The 22,359-nt window shown below is 33.8% G+C and overlaps 2 protein-coding genes across 3 annotated transcripts in view; one reads left to right on the forward strand and one right to left on the reverse strand.

The window, feature by feature from the left end:
* LOC138306860 (deoxyribodipyrimidine photo-lyase-like) overlaps window positions 1-22,359 on the forward strand; it is a 247,001-nt gene that overhangs the window by 175,799 nt on the left and 48,843 nt on the right. The window lies entirely within an intron of this gene.
* LOC138307928 (asialoglycoprotein receptor 1-like) lies at window positions 9,175-19,106 on the reverse strand. Its single transcript, XM_069248853.1, has 3 exons — window positions 18,691-19,106; window positions 9,687-9,784; window positions 9,175-9,301 (listed from the first exon to the last, which is right to left on the reverse strand). The coding sequence occupies exons 1-3, from the start codon at window positions 19,028-19,030 to the stop codon at window positions 9,200-9,202; spliced, it is 540 nt and encodes a 179-aa protein (XP_069104954.1). The 5' UTR covers window positions 19,031-19,106; the 3' UTR covers window positions 9,175-9,199.

Here is a 22,359-nt window from a genome sequence, read left to right on the forward strand (position 1 = left end):
CACATATCAACATAGTAGTACACAACACATATCAACATATAGTATACACAACACATATCAACATAGTAGTACACAACACATATCAACATAGTAGTACACAACACATATCAACATAGTAGTACACAACACATATCAACATAGTAGTACACAGCACATATCAACATAGCAGTACAAACACATATCAACATAGTAGTACACAACACATATCAACATAGTAGTACACAACACATATCAACATAGTAGTACACAACACACATCAACATAGTAGTACACAACACATATCAACATAGTAGTACACAACACATATCAACATAGTAGTACACAACACATATCAACATAGTAGTACACAACACATATCAACATAGTAGTACACAACACACATCAACATAGTAGTACACAACACATATCAACATAGTAGTACACAACACATATCAACATAGTAGTACACAACACATATCAACATAGTAGTACACAACACATATCAACATAGTAGTACACAACACATATCAACATAGTAGTACACAACACATATCAACATAGTAGTACACAACACATATCAACATAGTAGTACACACACACAATCAACATAGTAGTACACAACACACATCAACATAGTAGTACAAAACACAAATCAACATAGTAGTACACAGCACATATAGTAGTACACAAGACATATCAACATAGTAGTACACAACACATATCATCATAGTAGTACACAACACATATCAACATAGTAGTACACAACACATATCAACATAGTAGTACACAACACATATCAACATAGTAGTACACAACACATATCAACATAGTAGTACACAACACATATCAACATAGTAGTACACAACACATATCAACATAGTAGTACACAACACATATCAACATAGTAGTACACAACACATATCAACATAGTAGTACACAACACATATCAACATAGTAGTACACAACACACAATCAACATAGTAGTACACAACACATATCAACATAGTAGTACACAACACATATCAACATAGTAGTACACAACACATATCAACATAGTAGTACACAACACATATCACATATAGTAGTACACAACACATATCAACATAGTAGTACACAACACATATCAACATAGTAGTACACAACACATATCAACATAGTAGTACACAACACATATCAACATAGTAGTACACAACACATATCAACATAGTAGTACACAACACATATCAACATAGTAGTACACAACACATATCAACATAGTAGTACACAACACATATCAACATAGTAGTACACACAACACAATATCAACATAGTAGTACACAACACATATCAACATAGTAGTACACAACACATATCAACATAGTAGTACACAACACATATCAAAACATAGTAGTACACAACACATATCAACATAGTAGTACACAACACATATCAACATAGTAGTACACAACACATATCAACATAGTAGTACACAACACATATCAACATAGTAGTACACAACACATATCAACATAGTAGTACACAACACATATCAACATAGTAGTACACAACACATATCAACATAGTAGTACACAACACATATCAACATAGTAGTACACAACACAAATCAACATAGTAGTACACAACACATATCAACATAGTAGTACACAACACATATCAACATAGTAGTACACAACACAATCAACATATATAGTACATAACATATCAACATAGTAGTACACAACACATATCAACATATTAGTACACAACACATATCAACATAGTAGTACACAACACATATCAACATAGTAGTACACAACACATATCAACATAGTAGTACACAACACATATCAACATAGTAGTACACAACACATATCAACATAGTAGTACACAACACATATCAACATAGTAGTACACAACACATATCAACATAGTAGTATACACAACACATATCAACATAGTAGTACACAACACATATCAACATAGTAGTACACAACACATATCAACATAGTAGTACACAACACATATCAACATAGTAGTACACAACACATATCAACATAGTAGTACACAACACATATCAACATATAGTAGTACACAACACATATCAACATAGTAGTACACAACACATATCAACATAGTAGTACACAACACATATCAACATAGTAGTACACAACACATATCAACATAGTAGTACACAACACATATCAACATAGTAGTACACAACACATATCAACATAGTAGTACACAACACATATCAACATAGTAGTACACAACACATATCAACATAGTAGTACACAGCACATATCAACATAGTACACAACACAGATCAACATAGTAGTACACAACACATATCAACATAGTAGTACACAACACATATCAACATAGTAGTACACAACACATATCAACATAGTAGTACACAACACATATCAACATAGTAGTACACAACACATATCAACATAGTAGTACACAACACATATCAACATAGTAGTACACAACACATATCAACATAGTAGTACACAACACATATCAACATAGTAGTACACAACACATATCAACATAGTAGTACACAACACATCATCAACATAGTAGTACACAACACATATCAACATAGTAGTACACAACACATATCAACATAGTAGTACACAACACATATCAACATAGTAGTACACACACACATATCAACATAGTAGTACACAACACATATCAACATAGTAGTACACACACACATATCAACATAGTAGTACACAACACATATCAACATAGTAGTACACAACACATATCAACATAGTAGTACACAACACATATCAACATAGTAGAACACACAACACATATCAACATAGTAGTACACAACACATATCAACATAGTAGTACACAACACATATCAACATAGTAGTACACAACACATATCAACATAGTAGTACACACACATATCAACATAGTAGTACACAACACATATCAACATAGTAGTACACAACACATATCAACATAGTAGTACACAACACATATCAACATAGTAGTACACAACACATATCAACATAGTAGTACACAAACACATATCAACATAGTAGTACACAACACATATCAACATAGTAGTACACAACACATATCAACATAGTAGTACACAACACATATCAACATAGTAGTACACAACACATATCAACATAGTAGTACACAACACATATCAACATAGTAGTACACAACACATATCAACATAGTAGTACACACACACATATCAACATAGTAGTACACAACACATATCAACATAGTAGTACACAACACATATCAACATAGTAGTACACAACACATATCAACATAGTAGTACACAACACATATCAACATAGTAGTACACAACACATATCACATAGTAGTACACAACACATATCAACATAGTAGTACACAACACATATCAACATAGTAGTAGTACACAACACATATCAACATAGTAGTACACAACACATATCAACATAGTAGTACACACAACACAGATCAACATAGTAGTACACAACACATATCAACATAGTAATACACAACACATATCAACATAGTAGTACACAGCACATATCAACATAGTAGTACACAACACATATCAACATAATACTAAACAACACATATCAACATAGTAGTACACAACACATATCAACATAGTAGTACACAACACATATCAACATAGTAGTACACAACACATATCAACATAGTAGTACACAACACATATCAACATATAGTAGTACACAACACATATCAACATAGTAGTACACAACACATATCAACATAGTAGTACACAACACATATCAACATAGTAGTACACAACACATATCAACATAGTAGTACACAACACATATCAACATAGTAGTACACAACACATATCAACATAGTAGTACACAACACATATCAACATAGTAGTACACAACACATATCAACATAGTAGTACACAACACATATCAACATAGTAGTACACAACACATATCAACATAGTAGTACACAACACATATCAACATAGTAGTACACAACACATATCAACATATAGTAGTACACAACACATATCAACATAGTAGTACACAACACATATCAACATAGTAGTACACAACACATATCAACATAGTAGTACACAACACATATCAACATAGTAGTACACAACACATATCAATATAGTAGTACACAACACATATCAACATAGTAGTACACAACACATATCAACATAGTAGTACACAACACATATCAACATAGTAGTACACAACACATATCAACATAGTAGTACACAACACATATCAACATAGTAGTAACACACAATATCAACATAGTACACAACACATATCAACATAGTAGTACACAACACATATCAACATAGTAGTCACACAACACATATCAACATAGTAGTACACAACACATATCAACATAGTAGTACACAACACATATCAACATAGTAGTACACAACACATATCAACATAGTACACAACACATATCAACATAGTAGTACACAACACATATCAACATAGTAGTACACAACACATATCAACATAGTAGTACACAACACATATCAACATAGTAGTACACAACACATATCAACATAGTAGTACACAACACATATCAACATAGTAGTACACAACACATATCAACATAGTAGTACACAACACATATCAACATAGTAGTACACAACACATATCAACATAGTAGTACACAACACATATCAACATAGTAGTAACACACACATATCAACATAGTAGTACACAACACATATCAACATAGTAGTACACAACACATATAACAACATAATAGTAGTACACAACACATATCAACATAGTAGTACACAGCACATATCAACATAGTAGTACACAACACATATCAACATAGTAGTACACAACACACATCAACATAGTAGTACACAACACATATCAACATAGTAGTACACACACATATCAACATAGTAGTACACAACACATATCAACATAGTAGTACACAACACATATCAACATAGTAGTACACAACACATATCAACATAGTAGTACACAACACATATCAACATAGTAGTACACAACACATATCAACATAGTAGTACACAACACATATCAACATAGTAGTACACAACACATATCAACATAGTAGTACACAACACATATCAACATAGTAGTACACAACACATATCAACATAGTAGTACACAACACATATCAACATAGTAGTACACAACACATATCAACATAGTAGTACACAACAATATCAACATAGTAGTAACACACACATATCAACATAGTAGTACACAACACATATCAACATAGTAGTACACAACACATATCAACATAGTAGTACACAACACAAATCAACATAGTAGTACACAACACATATCAACATAGTAGTACACAACACATATCAACATAGTAGTACACAACACATATCAACATAGTAGTACACAACACATATCAACATAGTAGTACACAACACATATCAACATAGTAGTACACAACACATATCAACATAGTAGTACACAACATATCAACATAGTAGTACACAGCACATATCAACATAGTAGTACACAACACATATCAACATAGTAGTACACAACACATATCAACATAGTAGTACACAACACATATCAACATAGTAGTACACAACACATATCAACATAGTAGTACACAACACATATCAACATAGTAGTACACAACACATATCAACATAGTAGTACAACACTACATATATCAACACATAATAGTAGTACACAACACATATCAACATAGTAGTACACAACACATATCAACATAGTAGTACACAACACATATCAACATAGTAGTACACACACACATCAACATAGTAGTACACAACACATATCAACATAGTAGTACACAACACATATCAACATAGTAGTACACAACACATATCAACATAGTAGTACACAACACATATCAACATAGTAGTACACAACACATATCAACATAGTAGTACACAACACATATCAACATAGTAGTACACAACACATATCAACATAGTAGTACACAACACATATCAACATAGTAGTACACAACACATATCAACATAGTAGTACACAACACACATCAACATAGTAGTACACAACACATATCAACATAGTAGTACACAACACATATCAACATAGTAGTACACAACACATATCAACATAGTAGTACACAACACATATCAACATAGTAGTACACAACACATATCAACATAGTAGTACACAACACATATCAACATAGTAGTACACACACACACATATCAACATAGTAGTACACAACACATATCAACATAGTAGTACACACAACACAATCAACATAGTAGTACACAACACATATCAACATAGTAGTACACAACACATATCAACATAGTAGTACACAACACATATCAACATAGTAGTACACAACACATATCAACATAGTAGTATAATCAACATAGTAGTACACAACACATATCAACATAGTAGTACACAACACATATCAACATAGTAGTACACAACATATATCAACATAGTAGTACACAACATATATCAACATAGTAGTACACAACACATATCAACATAGTAGTACACAACACATATCAACATAGTAGTACACAACACATATCAACATAGTAGTACACAACACATATCAACATAGTAGTACACAACACATATCAACATAGTAGTACACAACACATATCAACATAGTAGTACACAACACATATCAACATAGTAGTACACAACATACACACACACAATCAACATAGTAGTACACAACACATATCAACATATAGTAGAACAACACACATATCAACATAGTAGTACACAAACACATATCAACATAGTAGTACACAACACATATCAACATAGTAGTACACAACACATATCAACATAGTAGTACACAACACACATATCAACATAGTAGTACACAACACATATCAACATAGTTGTACACAACATATATCAACATAGTAGTACACAACACATATCAACATAGTAGTACACAGCACATATCAACATAGTACACAACACAGATCAACATAGTAGTACACAACACATATGAACATAGTAGTACACAACACATATCAACATAGTAGTACACAACACATATCAGCATAGTAGTACACAACACATATCAACATAGTAGTACACAACACATATCAACATAGTAGTACACAACACATATCAACATATAGTAGTACACAACACATATCAACATAGTATACACAACACATATCAACATAGTAGTACACAACACATATCAACATAGTAGTACACAACACATATCAACATAGTAGTACACAACACATATCAACATAGTAGTACACAACACATATCAACATAGTAGTACACAACACATATCAACATAGTAGTACACAACACATATCAACATAGTAGTACACAACACATATCAACATAGTAGTACACACACATATCAACATAGTATCAACATATCAACATAGTAGTACACAACACATATCAACATAGTAGTACACAACACATATCAACATAGTAGTACACAACACATATCAACATAGTAGTACACACAACACATATCAACATAGTAGTACACAACACATATCAACATAGTAGTACACAACACATATCAACATAGTAGTACACAACACATATCAACATAGTAGTACACAACACACATCAACATAGTAGTACACAACACATATCAACATAGTAGTACACAACACATATCAACATAGTAGTACACAACACATATCAACATAGTAGTACACAACACATATCAACATAGTAGTACACAACACATATCAACATAGTAGTACACAACACAATATCAACATAGTAGTACACAATCAACATATACAACACATATCAACATAGTAGTACACACACATATCAAATACATAGTAGTACACAACACATATCAACATAGTAGTACACAACACATATCAACATAGTAGTACACAACACATATCAACATAGTAGTACACAACACACATATCAACATAGTAGTACACAACACATATCAACATAGTAGTACACAACACATATCAACATAGTAGTACACAACACATATCAACATAGTAGTACACAACACATATCAACATAGTAGTACACAACACATATCAACATAGTAGTACACACAACACATATCAACATAGTAGTACACAACACATATCAACATAGCAGTACACAACACATATCAACATAGTAGTACACAACACATATCAACATAGTAGTACACAACACACATCAACATAGTAGTACACAACACATATCAACATAGTAGTACACAACACATATCAACATAGTAGTACACAACACATATCAACATAGTAGTACACAACACATATCAACATAGTAGTACACATCACATATCAACATAGTAGTACACAACACATATCAACATAGTAGTACACAACACATATCAACATAGTAGTACACAACACATATCAACATAGAAGTACACAACACATATCAACATAGTAGTACACAACACATATCAATATAGTAGTACACAACACACATCAATATAGTAGTACACAACACATATCAACATAGTAGTACACAACACATATCAACATAGTAGTACACAACACATATCAACATAGTAGTACACAACACATATCAACATAGTAGTACACAACACATATCAACATAGTAGTACACAACACATATCAACATAGTAGTACACAACACATATCAACATAGTAGTACACAACACATATCAACATAGTAGTACACAACACATATCAACATAGTAGTACACAGCACATATCAACATAGTACACAACCAATCAACAGTATCAACATAGTAGTACACAACACATATCAACATAGTAGTACACAACACACATATCAACATAGTAGTACACAACACATATCAACATAGTAGTACACAACACATATCAACATAGTAGTACACAACACATATCAACATAGTAGTACACAACACATATCAACATAGTAGTACACAACACATATCAACATAGTAGTACACAACACAGATCAACATAGTAGTACACAACATATATCAACATAGTAGTACACAACACATATCAACATAGTAGCACACAACACAGATCAACATAGTAGTACACAACACATATCAACATAATAGTACACAACAGATATCAACATAATAGTACACAACAGATATCAACATAGAAGTACACAACACAGATCAGCATAGTAGTACTTATTTGATTTCTTCAATTCGTTACTCCGGCTCGGGTAATATGCCATCTCTCGATAACACTATAAGACCATAGTGCCCTCAAAAGAAGGCAATAATATATTATTAGGACGTTAAACAAACCAATACTATAATATTAGACCGTACCACCAGGAGCTCGCAGTCGTACTTTGAGGAAGGTATTTAGGTCTTCATTGTCAACGATAGCAAGGTGGGCATCAATATACATACAGTTCATCTACAACAGAAAACCCGATATGTACGGAAACCATCGAGAAACACCGTTAAACACCGAATCTTCCAATTCTACCAACCGAAAACATCTTTTGGATATATACTACTTTTGGAAAAAGAACATTGCATATGTCATTCTGTTTATTTTAGTATATCATTGTTATTAACCTTTGCTGCTGAGGTCCATATAGTCTTATAACACCCTGGTAGAATTTACTAATGATCGAGGGTGATGGACCTCAGCCAATTCCGCTGTAGTGGATCTTTATTCAATAGGTGGTGTACAGTTATCTTAGTGTTTTGTATACAATAATGTGTTTAAAACAGTTCAATTACTTTGCATAATTAATTGTTTGATGGATATAACTAATAATGCTGAATCAACCCACCTTTGCTGAAAACCACGTCATTGTATTAGAGCTAAAAAACAGACATTGTCCATTGTGTTCCACCCAATTGTCCGGACACGCAGGGATATCAGCAGGCGCTACAAATATTTAATTAAAAATATTCTTATGATGATTATTGAATGCAGCATGTTACTATTTTCTTCGTCATATGCATGGAGGTCGGATATTAGACTTTCTAGTGTGAGAGTTGACGAAATAAAAAGAAGGGAAATAACTCTGATCAGAGTGATTTTTGGAGATACCGTCTTCCGCTGTTGCCTTGGAACGTTAAAACCACTTCATATTGATAATCTTGAACACGAGACGATTAAAACGCCATCTCCTCATGACGATATTAATTTTGCAGTTTTAATTATGTGATCAGTAGAAAAATTATCAAAGTATTAAATTTCAAACTTGGTTAAGATTTTAGACCTGTTAAAACTACTGGTTTTTTGTATGCCTACATCAATGGGGACAACCTAGTCAGCGGAAGTGATATCGGGCACACAAAAACAATGAAAAAACACCCGCTTCAAGATGAAAATCGGCTGAAATTATGACATAAAAGCAATGCATCTTCTAAACCTATCGTGCGTCAAAGACAATGTATTGTTAGAGACTCTGTGAAATTATTAGATATCGTCAAACTAGCTCAGATAATGCAAACACCTCGACACAATATTTTTCGACAGCAGGGATGTCGGTCACATTTTATTCAGTAAAACGTTATAAATTGCAAATAAATAAATTTTGCTGCCACAAAACTGTCCCGTTTACTAATATGTAATATATGACTGTTGGAAGAAAATATATCATTCATTATATCTGCTAGTAGAGAATCATAAACGGTGCTTCATTAGAAATTATGAAAGTGATATTGGTCACACTTAGAACTTTAGGGGTAACGGTCACATCCAAAGTTACGAAAAACTGTGGATAGGACGCCAAAATACTTTTATCGAATTTATCTGATCTTGAAAGACGACTTTTTAACCCCCTATCAGCAAATAGTTAACGAGCTATTGAAATCGCTTTTCGTCTATTGCTCGTCATCCGTCCGTCTTTTTTCCCGGCTATTGGTCACATTTATTCACCGAAAATATGTCAAGTGTATTTTTTTTTAACTTTACTGTTATTTACTGATACAAAAAACCTAATATTTAAAGTAGTAGCTATCGCTCATTTTATCCGCTACAAAAGTGACATACCTGTATAACCTAGTTGGTGTTTTGTTGTTTTTAAAAAGATGTCGTTCACAGGGTAACGGTCACATCCAAAGATTTTGAAATGGTTTGTCGCTTCGTAAAGATTGCTGAAATATTGCAGCGTTGTTTTCCCTAACTAATCATTCAAGTAAAGAGGAAATACTACCGAGATACATGATACATCATTAACTATTATCGTAACTATTTTTTTTTTTTTGTGAATACTTTGGTATTCGTACACTGTATATTGTTTCGTTTTTGTCTATACATGTATTTGTGCACACCCTATGCTCTTGCATTGTCTTTGCGTTGAATGTTTGCTGAAGCAAAGTAGAACTGAGCAGACAAATTACATCTCCATGGAGTACCATTGTATTATTTTGAAGTACGTTTCTTTCTGTGTTAAAGTAATTATAATTTAAAAACTTCGCAGTGACAATATACAAGAAACTACATAAAACTTAAAGATGTAAAGGCATCCGATGTAAACAAAAGGAAAAGCACACTGATCTATAAGCTACAGAAATACGTGAATACATGATAGACAGGATCACTGAGGGTTTTTTGCTGATAATGTTAGTACAATTCTACATGTCAGTTCACTAATATTTTTCTACACAGATTTAACACAGAATAACAATTGAAAAGGTACTTAGAATATATCTGAACAACAATAGCACAGATGATCATATGCAAACAAATTATAAAATCAAATCAGTTCAGTTAACAAGAGGGCCAAGAAATATCGTGACGTTTACCATTGGATTTACAAATCGGTCAATTTAACATGTTGGTCAAATATCTTTAGCGCTTCATGTTGAATTAACAGATGTCCAGTTGGCATTCATACTTCCCTAATTGTCAACTGAATGCAATTTAATGAATATAATTTCATTTGATAACACTTGTATGATAACATCCCAAGATATTTGCATCTGTAAAGAAAAAAATCAATATCATCAAAGACGAAACAGCCATTTTCTGTGATCGATTGCACAAAAATTATGACATCACATGAAAATAAGCGGATCGCAGATCATGCACCCCTGAATGTCAAATGCGCTTGGTAAGTATACATACATGTATTAGGGCTGCAGTGAAAACGTAAATATATGTATATGAATACTATAAAGCACCGTGGTAGTCAAATAATTTCAAGATAGCCAAATTATTTTGTAATCTTATCTGTCTCAAAAATGAGAATTAATAAATACAATCCTATGTTAATGATTATCAAAATATCTATATCGAACAAGATATTTGATAGTTGTATTTCTACATGGTAACGAACTTCAAGTTGTCGACTACCGCGTTTTCCCATTGGTGCATTATGCACAACAAGAGTAAAGAGAGAGATACGTATAGTACTTATAAAATTCCAGAAAGGTTCATTAAGTATTAAGCTTACGTGTTGAATTTGAACCATAGCAACAAGTCCATCTATTAGATTCAAGAAAGATGACTTTCTAAACATGAAATTTAAAAAAGATCCTTAATACTCTCTGGCAAATACATGTAGCGGTATCGAAATAAATCGATTTCGGATTGATTCCGAAATATGTTATACATAACTGGATTTACATATGAAACCCCTCCAGTAATTTCAGAGAAATAACAGAAATAGCAGACCGACGGATGACGAGCTGTGGGGGAAGGCTTTTTATAGCTCGCCAACCATTTGCTGATGGTGGTTTAAAAAGATAAATTCAATAAAATTATTTTGACGGGGTATCCATTGGAGTTGCATGAATTCGTAAATAACGACTACACGTACAATGCTGTAATATTCAGTTTTCGTAACTTTGGATGTGACCGTTACCCCTACAGTTCTAAGTGTGACCGATATCAATTTTCATAATTTCTAATGAAGTACCGTCTATGTTTTTCCACTAACAGATACAATTAGGCCATGGGCTAGGAGGGTCCCACATGCAACCCCCCCCCCCCCCCCAAACCTCCGAACCAATATTTTTCTGAACCCTTATGACCCACTGATCACAAATCAAAATGTTAACATTGCATAAGTTGGGATGAACTTCCGGTTATGACGTCATCAAAATGGCCACCATCTCGAAATTCACTGAAAAATGAAAAATAGTCATAACATTGACATTTTTCGACTGAAGTAGACAAATGAGGTATCAAAATGACCACAATTGATCAACAAATACATATCAGGACCAAAAAATCCAATATATATAGTGATTTCTACGCAGGAAATGAAAAAATCTGATTTTAAGCTCAAAAATGGAGATTTTTCAGCAAATTTTTCATATTTGGCTTGACGCAGCAAAAATGTTTCCCAACAGCAAACTATTATTTCTAATACGTTTTTTGACCACTTATCTATCAGTTTTAGCAACGAAAACCTTAAAAACCAATGTTAACATCGTATAAAATCCTATTATGACGTCATCAAAATGGCCACCATCTCGAAATTCACTGAAAAATGAAAAATAGTCATAACATTGACATTTTTCGACTGAAGTAGACAAATGAGGTATCAAAATGACCACAATAGAACAACAAATACATGTCAGGACCAAATAATCCAATATATGTAGTGATTTGAACGCAGGAAATGAAAAAATACGATTTTAAGCTCAAAAATGGTAATTTTTCTGCATTTTTTTCATATTTGGCTTGACGCAGCAATATTGTTTCCCAACAACAAATTATTATTCGTAATCAGTTATTTGACCTCTTATCAATCAGTTAAAACAAAAACAACAACAACAACAAAAATATATAGAAATGCAAAAGAGAATTGTTGTTATACCATCATTTGGTTTACAAAACATCACCGGATGCGGCATATGATTGTTATTTTTTTTCCAAACCACTGACACTACAGTTTCCTGGTGTTTCGGAATTTCCTGAATATAACATTGGCTATTGACGATTTATATCTTAACAAATTTGAATTTAAAGTTGGCTGAATATCTAAGTAGAACTTCAAAATAATTCATTTTCATGTTCGAAATATTGTATCCTAGTAGCCTCTCAAACTGAATTATTACAGCAAAACGCCAACTAATAGCTATAGGGTATCAAATTAAAATTCCGCAAATACCATGACACTTTTCGAAACGTGTTGTGTCTTTTAGAATGAGCACATCCATTATTTACTTCCTGTGTATAACGTTAGGAAATATAAGATGGTTACTACAGTGTCACATATTTCTTTCACTAGTTCTTAATGATAATCATTTTCGTTCTGCGTGCTTTCTCGCCAGAGTGTCGTCTTCGACCTCGATGACCTGATGTGACATTACATTATCGGGTTACTATCGTGGTTCTAACTTGTCAACCGTCCATGATATAACATCAGAAACATCGGATTCAGGGATGTTGGAGCTCTTCCTCTTTCCTACCTAGTTTCACCTAGATTCACATATCGTATATGATGTTCCAGACTTCCCCGGCATTATGGAAAAGACACCAGATCCACATTCTGCGGAGGGTTGGGTTGGTTCTCCTTAATTCGTATGAAGCACAATTCCTCATTCTTGTGAACCTCAGTAACCATAGGTGGCACAGGTGGATTCTTTGAGGTCATAGATGAGGTCTGCAGTGAAGTTTCACTCTTTGCCAAGTCTGGAAAGCACTGTAGAGAACTTTTTACTTGAGAGTCTTCAATGTTCTCTCTACGCATACACCAGATGTGACACAACCAGCACCTTCAAGGGAGTGGGAAAAGTCAGACCAATGAAAAGCATTTAACATTTATGGCCTCATTAATGACCTCGATGATATCACCTGTGCCATTTATGGTTGCACGAGGGTCCACACGATTAATGAATAGTACTTCATACGAATTATTGAGCTATGCGCTAAGGAGAACTAATGAATGTAGATCTGGTGTAATTCCCATCATGCCGGAGAAGTTGAAACAGCATATATGTACGATATGTTAAACTCTGAAAGAGATCCCACATCTCTGAACCTGTTGTTCCTGATATGAACTCTTGCCATGGATGGGTCATAAAAGAAGAAAGGCTAGAACAACACTGGCAATGTAGTGTCACATCAGCTCATCGACATCGAAGACGACGCTCTGACTTTCAACGAATTGGATACCGATATCTCGATTACTCTGATTCGGACTGCATGTGCCAGCTACCAGATATGCCGAGTCTCTTCAGTGGATAGTGCAGTGAGGCGAGAAAGCACGCGCAATGATAATGGTTATCATTGAGAACCAGTGAAAGACATATGTGACACTGTAGTAACCATCCTACATTTTGCTCATGCTATGCATAGAAAATAAACAATGAATCTGCTCATTTTCAAAGACACAAACGTTTTGGAAACTGTTAATGATATTAACGGAAGCACAAGCTTAGCTTAGGTTACATTTGTTACGCTATCATTAGGCGTTGTGCTATAATAATTATTTTTGAGGCGCTGCTAATCTACACAATTGAGGGTATAACAATAATTCTTTTTTGCATTCCTGTATATTTTTGTTTTTGTTGTTGTTGTTTTTACTGATTGATAGGAGTTTAAATAACTGATTACGAGTAATAATTTTTTTTGTAATGTTTTTGTTGCTGAAACTGATTGATAAGTGGTCAAAAAACTTATTAGAAATAATAGTTTGCTGTTGGGAAACATTTTGGCCGCATCAAGCTAAATATGAAAAAAATTGCTGAAAAATCTCCATTTTTGAGGTTAAAATCAGATTTTTTCATTTCCTGCGTAGAAATCACTACATATATTAGATTTTTTGGTCCTGATATGTATTTGTTGTTCTACTGTGGTCATTTTGATACCTCATTTGTCTACTTCGGTTGAAAAATGTCAATGTTATGACTATTTTTCAATTTTTAGTCAAATTCGAGATGGCGGCCATCTTGATGACGTCATAATCGGAAGTTAATCCCAACTTATGCAATGTTAACATTTTGATTTGTGATCAGTGGGTCATAAGGATTCAGAAAAATATTGGTTCGGAGGTTTGGGGGGGGTGCATGTGGGACCCTCCTAGCCCATGGCCTAAATGAATGAATGAAATATTTTCTTTCAACAGTCATATATTACATATTAGTAAACGGGACGGTTTTGTGACAGCAAAATTTATACAACTTTTAACGTTTTATTGAATAAAATGTGACCGATATCCCTGTTGTCGGAAAATATTGTGTCGAGGTGTTTGCATTATCTGAGCTAGTTTGACGATATTTAATAGCTTCATAGAATCTCTAACAATGCACTGTCTTTGACGCACGATAGGTTTAGAAGATGCATTGCTTTTATGTCATAATTTAAGCCGATTTTCATTTTGAAGCGGGCGTTTTTTCATTGTTTTTGTGTGTCCGATATCACTTCCCGTGACGTAGGTTGTCCCCATTGTATATATCATCTTAGGTGTACTTGAACACAATTCAGTTGATAAAAAGTGCCTAGCATGGCGGCATCTGCAAATCGCGGCTGTAGATTACAGTATATGATAGAAATACAACCTATTATAGGCAAGTATTTCAACAATTTCAAATGTTTCTGATATATGCTTTTAGGAACACTGAACATGAAACGAAGAATAGTTTTGAGAAAAAATGTTTCCCATTTTAATTCCTATTCATTTTACTATTCCTACCGATGTATCTCTAGACAATTCTGATCTGCACTGTTATAAAGGAGTAAGTGCTATAAGGGGCATTTGTGGCCCCAGAATTAGAAATTTAAACAAAGTCAAATCTTACAAATCCACCTTTTCAAAGGAGTTGAGTATCCATATAATTGAAATCAAAAAAGATTTTTCCAGTTCTAGTATTTGTAGATTGGTTAAAACACGATGTATTTAAAGGGACAATTCACTCAGGCTAATTCTTTTACATAACCAAGAAGCAAAATATGGCATAAATGTATTGTTCTACATTTCTTATGAAACATATAACATAATATATTGACAAATTCCACGTCATTATTTAGTATTTTAATTGATACCGTTGTAATTACAAATCGTTGATCAATACGATTAAGCAGGTACAATATGTACGCTGTACCCATACCGGAGCCAAAGTCACGCACGTTAAACAAATGAACTACATAACCACTGTGGAGGTGATATACTGATTTTTAAGGCAAAACAATTCACCTAATAAGGTAAACACTCTTCTGTCAGAGCGATTTGAGCAGTTCTAGACAAAAGTAGCATTACTCTACGAGCAAGGGACTGGGTTCGGCATACAAGATATTCGACCACAATGTGTAATGGCGGACAGCGAGTGAGTTTGAACATTTCACACGCCACCATGGGATTTTCTGACATATCACAGTAAAACCGACTGATCTAATTTCCATTAGAACTGGGGGTTTTCCGATATATATACAAATTTTAATGTTCTCGTAGAATGAATTGTCCCTTTAAGCCATTTTGTGCGTTTTTATGCATTTTCTTGCAGAAATGGCCTGAAAATGTATAGTTTTCACAATGGCATCATCTTTATCCAAACACCAGTTTTTTCAGCAGAACCAAAGTAAACATGTACATCTTTATGCAAAATATCGAATTTGGACACCAATGCGGCAAATCCGAAAAAAAAATTCTGTGAAACGAATTAAAGATCGCAGCGGTGATAAAATATAAAAACGAAATCGGGCACGGCTATCCCTAAAAATAATTCGGAAACATATTTCAGTGTGCATATATGAAATATGGAACTATTATAATAATAGTTGTTTTATTAATTTGATGACGATGCATAATATTATTACTCTGTGTAGTAAGCGTCATTCTCAACGTTCTGTAGCGATCATTTAATTCATTGTATAAGTTAACTTATAGGTGCCCTCCTATAAACTTGTTTCTATTTTCTGTATATCACTTACTGTATACATATGTTATATTACTGTATCCAGAATTCAGTGAGGGAAAGTTTAAAATAGTAGTGACTAATAACAAATCCAACATAAGGCTTCTATGCCTCTAGTTATTGACAAGAGAAGTCGTTTAAATATTTCAGCCATTTTGACCCCTGTAACCTTGAATGAAGTTCGGGGTCATTCGTTTGAAGAAATTTAATAGTCCTTCATCCCAGCATGTCACAGACCCTATATCAGGTCTCTAGGCCCCAAGGTTAATGACAAGAGAAGTCGTTTAAATATTTTAGCCATTTTGACCCTTATGACCTTAAATGAATGTCGGGGTTATTTGTTTGAACAAATTTGGTAGCCCTTCATTCCAGCATGTCACAGACCCTATATCAGGTCTCTAGCCCCCAAGGTTAATGATAAGAAGCTAAATATTTTAGCCATTTTGACCCCTGTAACCTTGAATAAAGGTCGGGTCATTTAATAGCCCTTCATCCCAGCATGTCACAAACCCTATATCAGGTCTAGGTCCCAAGGTTAAGAACAATAAGTCATTTAAATACTTTAGCCATTTTTAACCCCTGTAAATTTGAATGAAGGTCGGGGACATTCGTTTGAACAAATTTGGTAGCCCTTCATCACAGCATGTCACAGACCCTATATTATGTTTGACCCCTGCGACCTTGAATTAAGGTCAATGCTATTCATTTGGTAGGCTTTCATCCCAGCGTGTTACCCTGGGTTTATCGGTTACCGAAAAGAAGTCGCTTGAATGAAAAGTGTACGGACGGCGCACGACGACGGACGACGACAGACGAAGCACAATGACTACAGAAATCACTAATCACTAAATAACACACACACACACACAAAAAAAAAAAAACGCTAGACAAAAATTGCAATATCACAAAATCAACTGACAAAAATTACACAAACAACAACTATAGCAAAGAGATAATACTAAGAACTGTATATGTTACCAGGGGTTGGCGTTGCAGCGGTCAGTTCCTGTAACAGTGTGTCGACGTCTGCACGAAGTGTGGCCAGGTCGGTGGTTTGAACCCCAACAAGTTTCATCGTGTCGGAAACATTTGCCGACATCTTTTTCAGTTGATTCTGGTGTTCGTCATTTTCTTCTTTCAATTTCATCTCCAGCGCACAAATCTCTGTTTTCAATCCAGCAACTTTTGTTTCCAGTTCGAGAGTTTTCTTCTCTACGGCCGTCCAGTCATCGCTACTGTCGTCTCCGCCATCTACAGCTTTTGTCACTATACATGACGACATGCATGTTAATATCAAAAACACAATACCTAGCTGCATTGTGGTAACAGCTATGAATACTAGTCGTGTGTCGTGTTAGCTGGAGAAAGTGGTCATGATGCTGTATAAAATAGGTCTTTGCTCTAATTCACTAAGTGTACATTTCCTGTAATTTAGCACCGTTTACTCCATACATACAATGGCGGGCTGTCCTGTTCTCGCCAATTATACAAAAAAAAAACAAAAAAAAAACGAGCAAAACCAGCACTCTGAGTCTGTCACACTTGAAATTGTTATCTTTCGATATTCGTATATAAAATGTATTTCTATTTCGCACATTCTTATTAACTTTTGTCCCTTTATTTTTAAGAGGGAAGATCCTCTAAATAAAAAGAACTATTTTACCAGACAGTCTCAATGATTATCGAACGTTCCATAGCAGAATAACTTGATCGATTTTGCAGCAGCATCTTCAACCCCTACCTCTGCTTTTAGGAAGGGGTATAGCTGTCATTATCCACCGATAGCTATGACAGTGGAGTGGAGATGCGGCCATATTGATGGACCTGTCTAAGGCGTTCGATTGCGTCCCTCCTTGCTGGAAAAGATGTGGGCTTATGGGGTTGGAGATGGTGCCATCAATCTTATTAAAAGCTACTTAACAAATCGAAAACAATGTGTTAAATTAGGACATAGTAAAAGTTCAATGCAAACAGTGGTGAAAGAGGTCCCTCAAGGTTCGATTTTGTGTCCGACAATTTTCAATATTTTCAAAACGTACTAAACTATTCAATTATGCAGATGATAACACTCTTTCGGCCATTCATGATAACAAATATGTTGTTGAAGATATATTGGAAAAGGAAAGCGAAATACTCATTAATTGGTTCACTCAAAACAAATGAAAGTAAATCCAGACAAATTTCAGGCCATAGCAATCGAGAAAAAAATCTTTAAATGAAATTACATAATTCAAAATTGGTGACATCACAATAGAATGTGAAGAAGCTGCACGGAATTCCCTACCAGTAGAGGCCAGAACAACCATATCTTTTAATCATTTTAAACAAATTATTGGAAGCTGGAATGGTTTCAGCTGCAAGTGTTCCCTATGCGGCAAATAACAGAGTTTTACCTTTTTTACTACCCTTTCTGATATTTTATATGCAGTAGTAATTTTACTTCCCAAATTTTGAATTTTTCTAATGGCGCAAAATTTTGGAGTCTGGTCAACTTTAACTGTGCCGATAGCCAACTGGAAGTGGATAGAGTTGATATGACCAACACGGAAACTTGGCCCTTGATACATTTGATCAGGCTGCAGGAAACCAGGTAATCACTAATCAATTAAAAATAGAATGTTTATTTTAATGTTAAATGTTTTATGTCCTAAGCTTGTATAAATATCTGTGATCTGAAATTTGCCTTCTTTATAACACCTGTGATATTTTTTTCTCTTAAAGAGTATAGTTTTTCACTCTCGTAGTCCTGCTTATGTCTAGTTTTTGCATGCTTTGCTTTATCTTATGTTTTCTTTTTTAATCTTGTTAGATAGTCGGTGTTAAAGCCCATGTGGGCTTGTGTTGTCATATGTTTTAACTATGTTACGACTTTAAATAAAATTTACTTGACTTGACTTGACTTGTGCAAGAAAATGAATTACCTCCCTTGTTTCTTGCATATTATTACGAAAATTTCCATATAGATTTCTACATATATCATGTATAAATATATACACATGTATTTAATTTTTATGCTATTTGATTTGTTAATCAATTCATATATTTATCAATTTAATGTTTTTTCTATAAGATGTGTATTTAGCGGGCAAGGGAGAAAGGGAATGCTCGCTTGGTTGTAAGGATGACACAAACACGTTGCCACAAGCTTCCATATTTCATTTTTTTTTTCTCCGACTAAATTACAAAACAGACTTCCAGTTAATTAATGGAAAAGGGATGACTCGTATGGCTTTATTAAATTCATTCATTCATGTCTTTAGCCCCCCACAATTTGAAGAGTTACAATGAAAGTATTATATTATTATGAACAAAAAAAAAAACTCAATAACTTCAGGAAATTAAGAAGACAAATGGTCAGTGCAAAACAATCCAAATCAAAATAATTGTTAACTATAAAATATGACAAAAAAATCCAATCAATGTAGGATTCATTGAGACATACTCTTAGGCCAAAAAAATGTCTGTTTAGGGTTACCCGACCGACCCTAATTTTTTACCCTAGACACTATTTTTTTCCACTTTTCTACGATTTTTTTTTTTTTTTAAGTCGGGATTTCCACCTCAGACTCCGGTTCCGGCCATCATTTTAGAGTGAAAGACACTAAAAAAGAAAAGAAATAAAATCCATCCGACCGACCCATTTTTTTTTGCCGATGTAACCCTAAACGGACATAGTTTTTTTGCCTTACTAGTTAAACGTTAGCTGTGAAGCATTTTCGGAATATATACAAATGACGCAAGGCAACGGTCCTCATCAACAAAAATATCTTTCAATGTGGCTGGTGGACTGCCGAGGAGCATTGAGATCTGAACTTCCTTTGAGGAGTTGGTTAAAAAGGTGTAGACTTGTATTGTATGTAATCTTTATTCTCTTTGATTTGTTAATTAACTCATATCTTTATTATCAATTTCATGTTTTTCTATGAGATGTGTATTTACCGGGCACGGAGAAAGCTAAAAGGGAATGAGCTTTCGCTCGCGTTGCCGCCAGCTTCCATATTTTATTCTCTTTTTCTCCAGCCTAATTGCAAAACAGACTTCCAGTTCACTACATACATAAAAGATTCACAACTGAAAATGTCCATGGAGTAAATAGAGTATAAACTACGTATTTGTCAGCATTTGCAAAAATTATGATTCATATTTCATAATTCGTATCAATAGAGATTTAAATAGTAATTACTATTATATACTATTATACTCTGATATCAATAATTTTATTGTTATGAAAATTGGCATTTAATTTTATTCGAATTAAATTGCCAAGAACGTGATGAAAGGTGTAGTAACGGTAAGTTAATACTTTTTGTGACTCTTTAAAGTCATCAATTTCGTTTTACATTTCTGTTTTTAAAATCAAAAGACAGAGAGAAAAATCTGGATTCAAGCACATGTTCTTCAAAAAGAGTTAATTCTGTTTGGGTAGAGTCACGTTACAATACTGTTGATCTATTTATATAGTATTCATGCATGTTGACATTTTGGTATGAAGATACGTGTAGGAATACGTATGATTAAATTCTATTAGATCTTATGCAGCAATTTCTTCACTAAGGACAACATAGATAACAGCATGATAATTTGTTTTTGAATCTCAATTTTACTTTAGTATTGTCATTTTATAATCTGTGTAATATACATGTACTG

This window comes from Argopecten irradians, chromosome 14, assembly GCF_041381155.1.
Source record: "Argopecten irradians isolate NY chromosome 14, Ai_NY, whole genome shotgun sequence".
Lineage (NCBI taxonomy): Eukaryota > Metazoa > Mollusca > Bivalvia > Pectinida > Pectinidae > Argopecten > Argopecten irradians.

What these genes read in the sequence shown, in the direction of transcription:
- LOC138307928 (XM_069248853.1), bottom strand. Translation starts at nt 19,030, where the DNA reads ATGCAGCTAGGTATTGTGTTTTTGATATTAACATGCATGTCGTCATGT. An exon ending in CGCTGCAACGCCAACCCCTG is followed by an intron (nt 9,785 to 18,690) that starts GTAACATATACA and finishes AAATATTTGTAG; the next exon opens with CGCCTGCTGATATCCCTGCG. An exon ending in TGACGTGGTTTTCAGCAAAG is followed by an intron (nt 9,302 to 9,686) that starts GTGGGTTGATTC and finishes TTTCTGTTGTAG; the next exon opens with ATGAACTGTATGTATATTGA.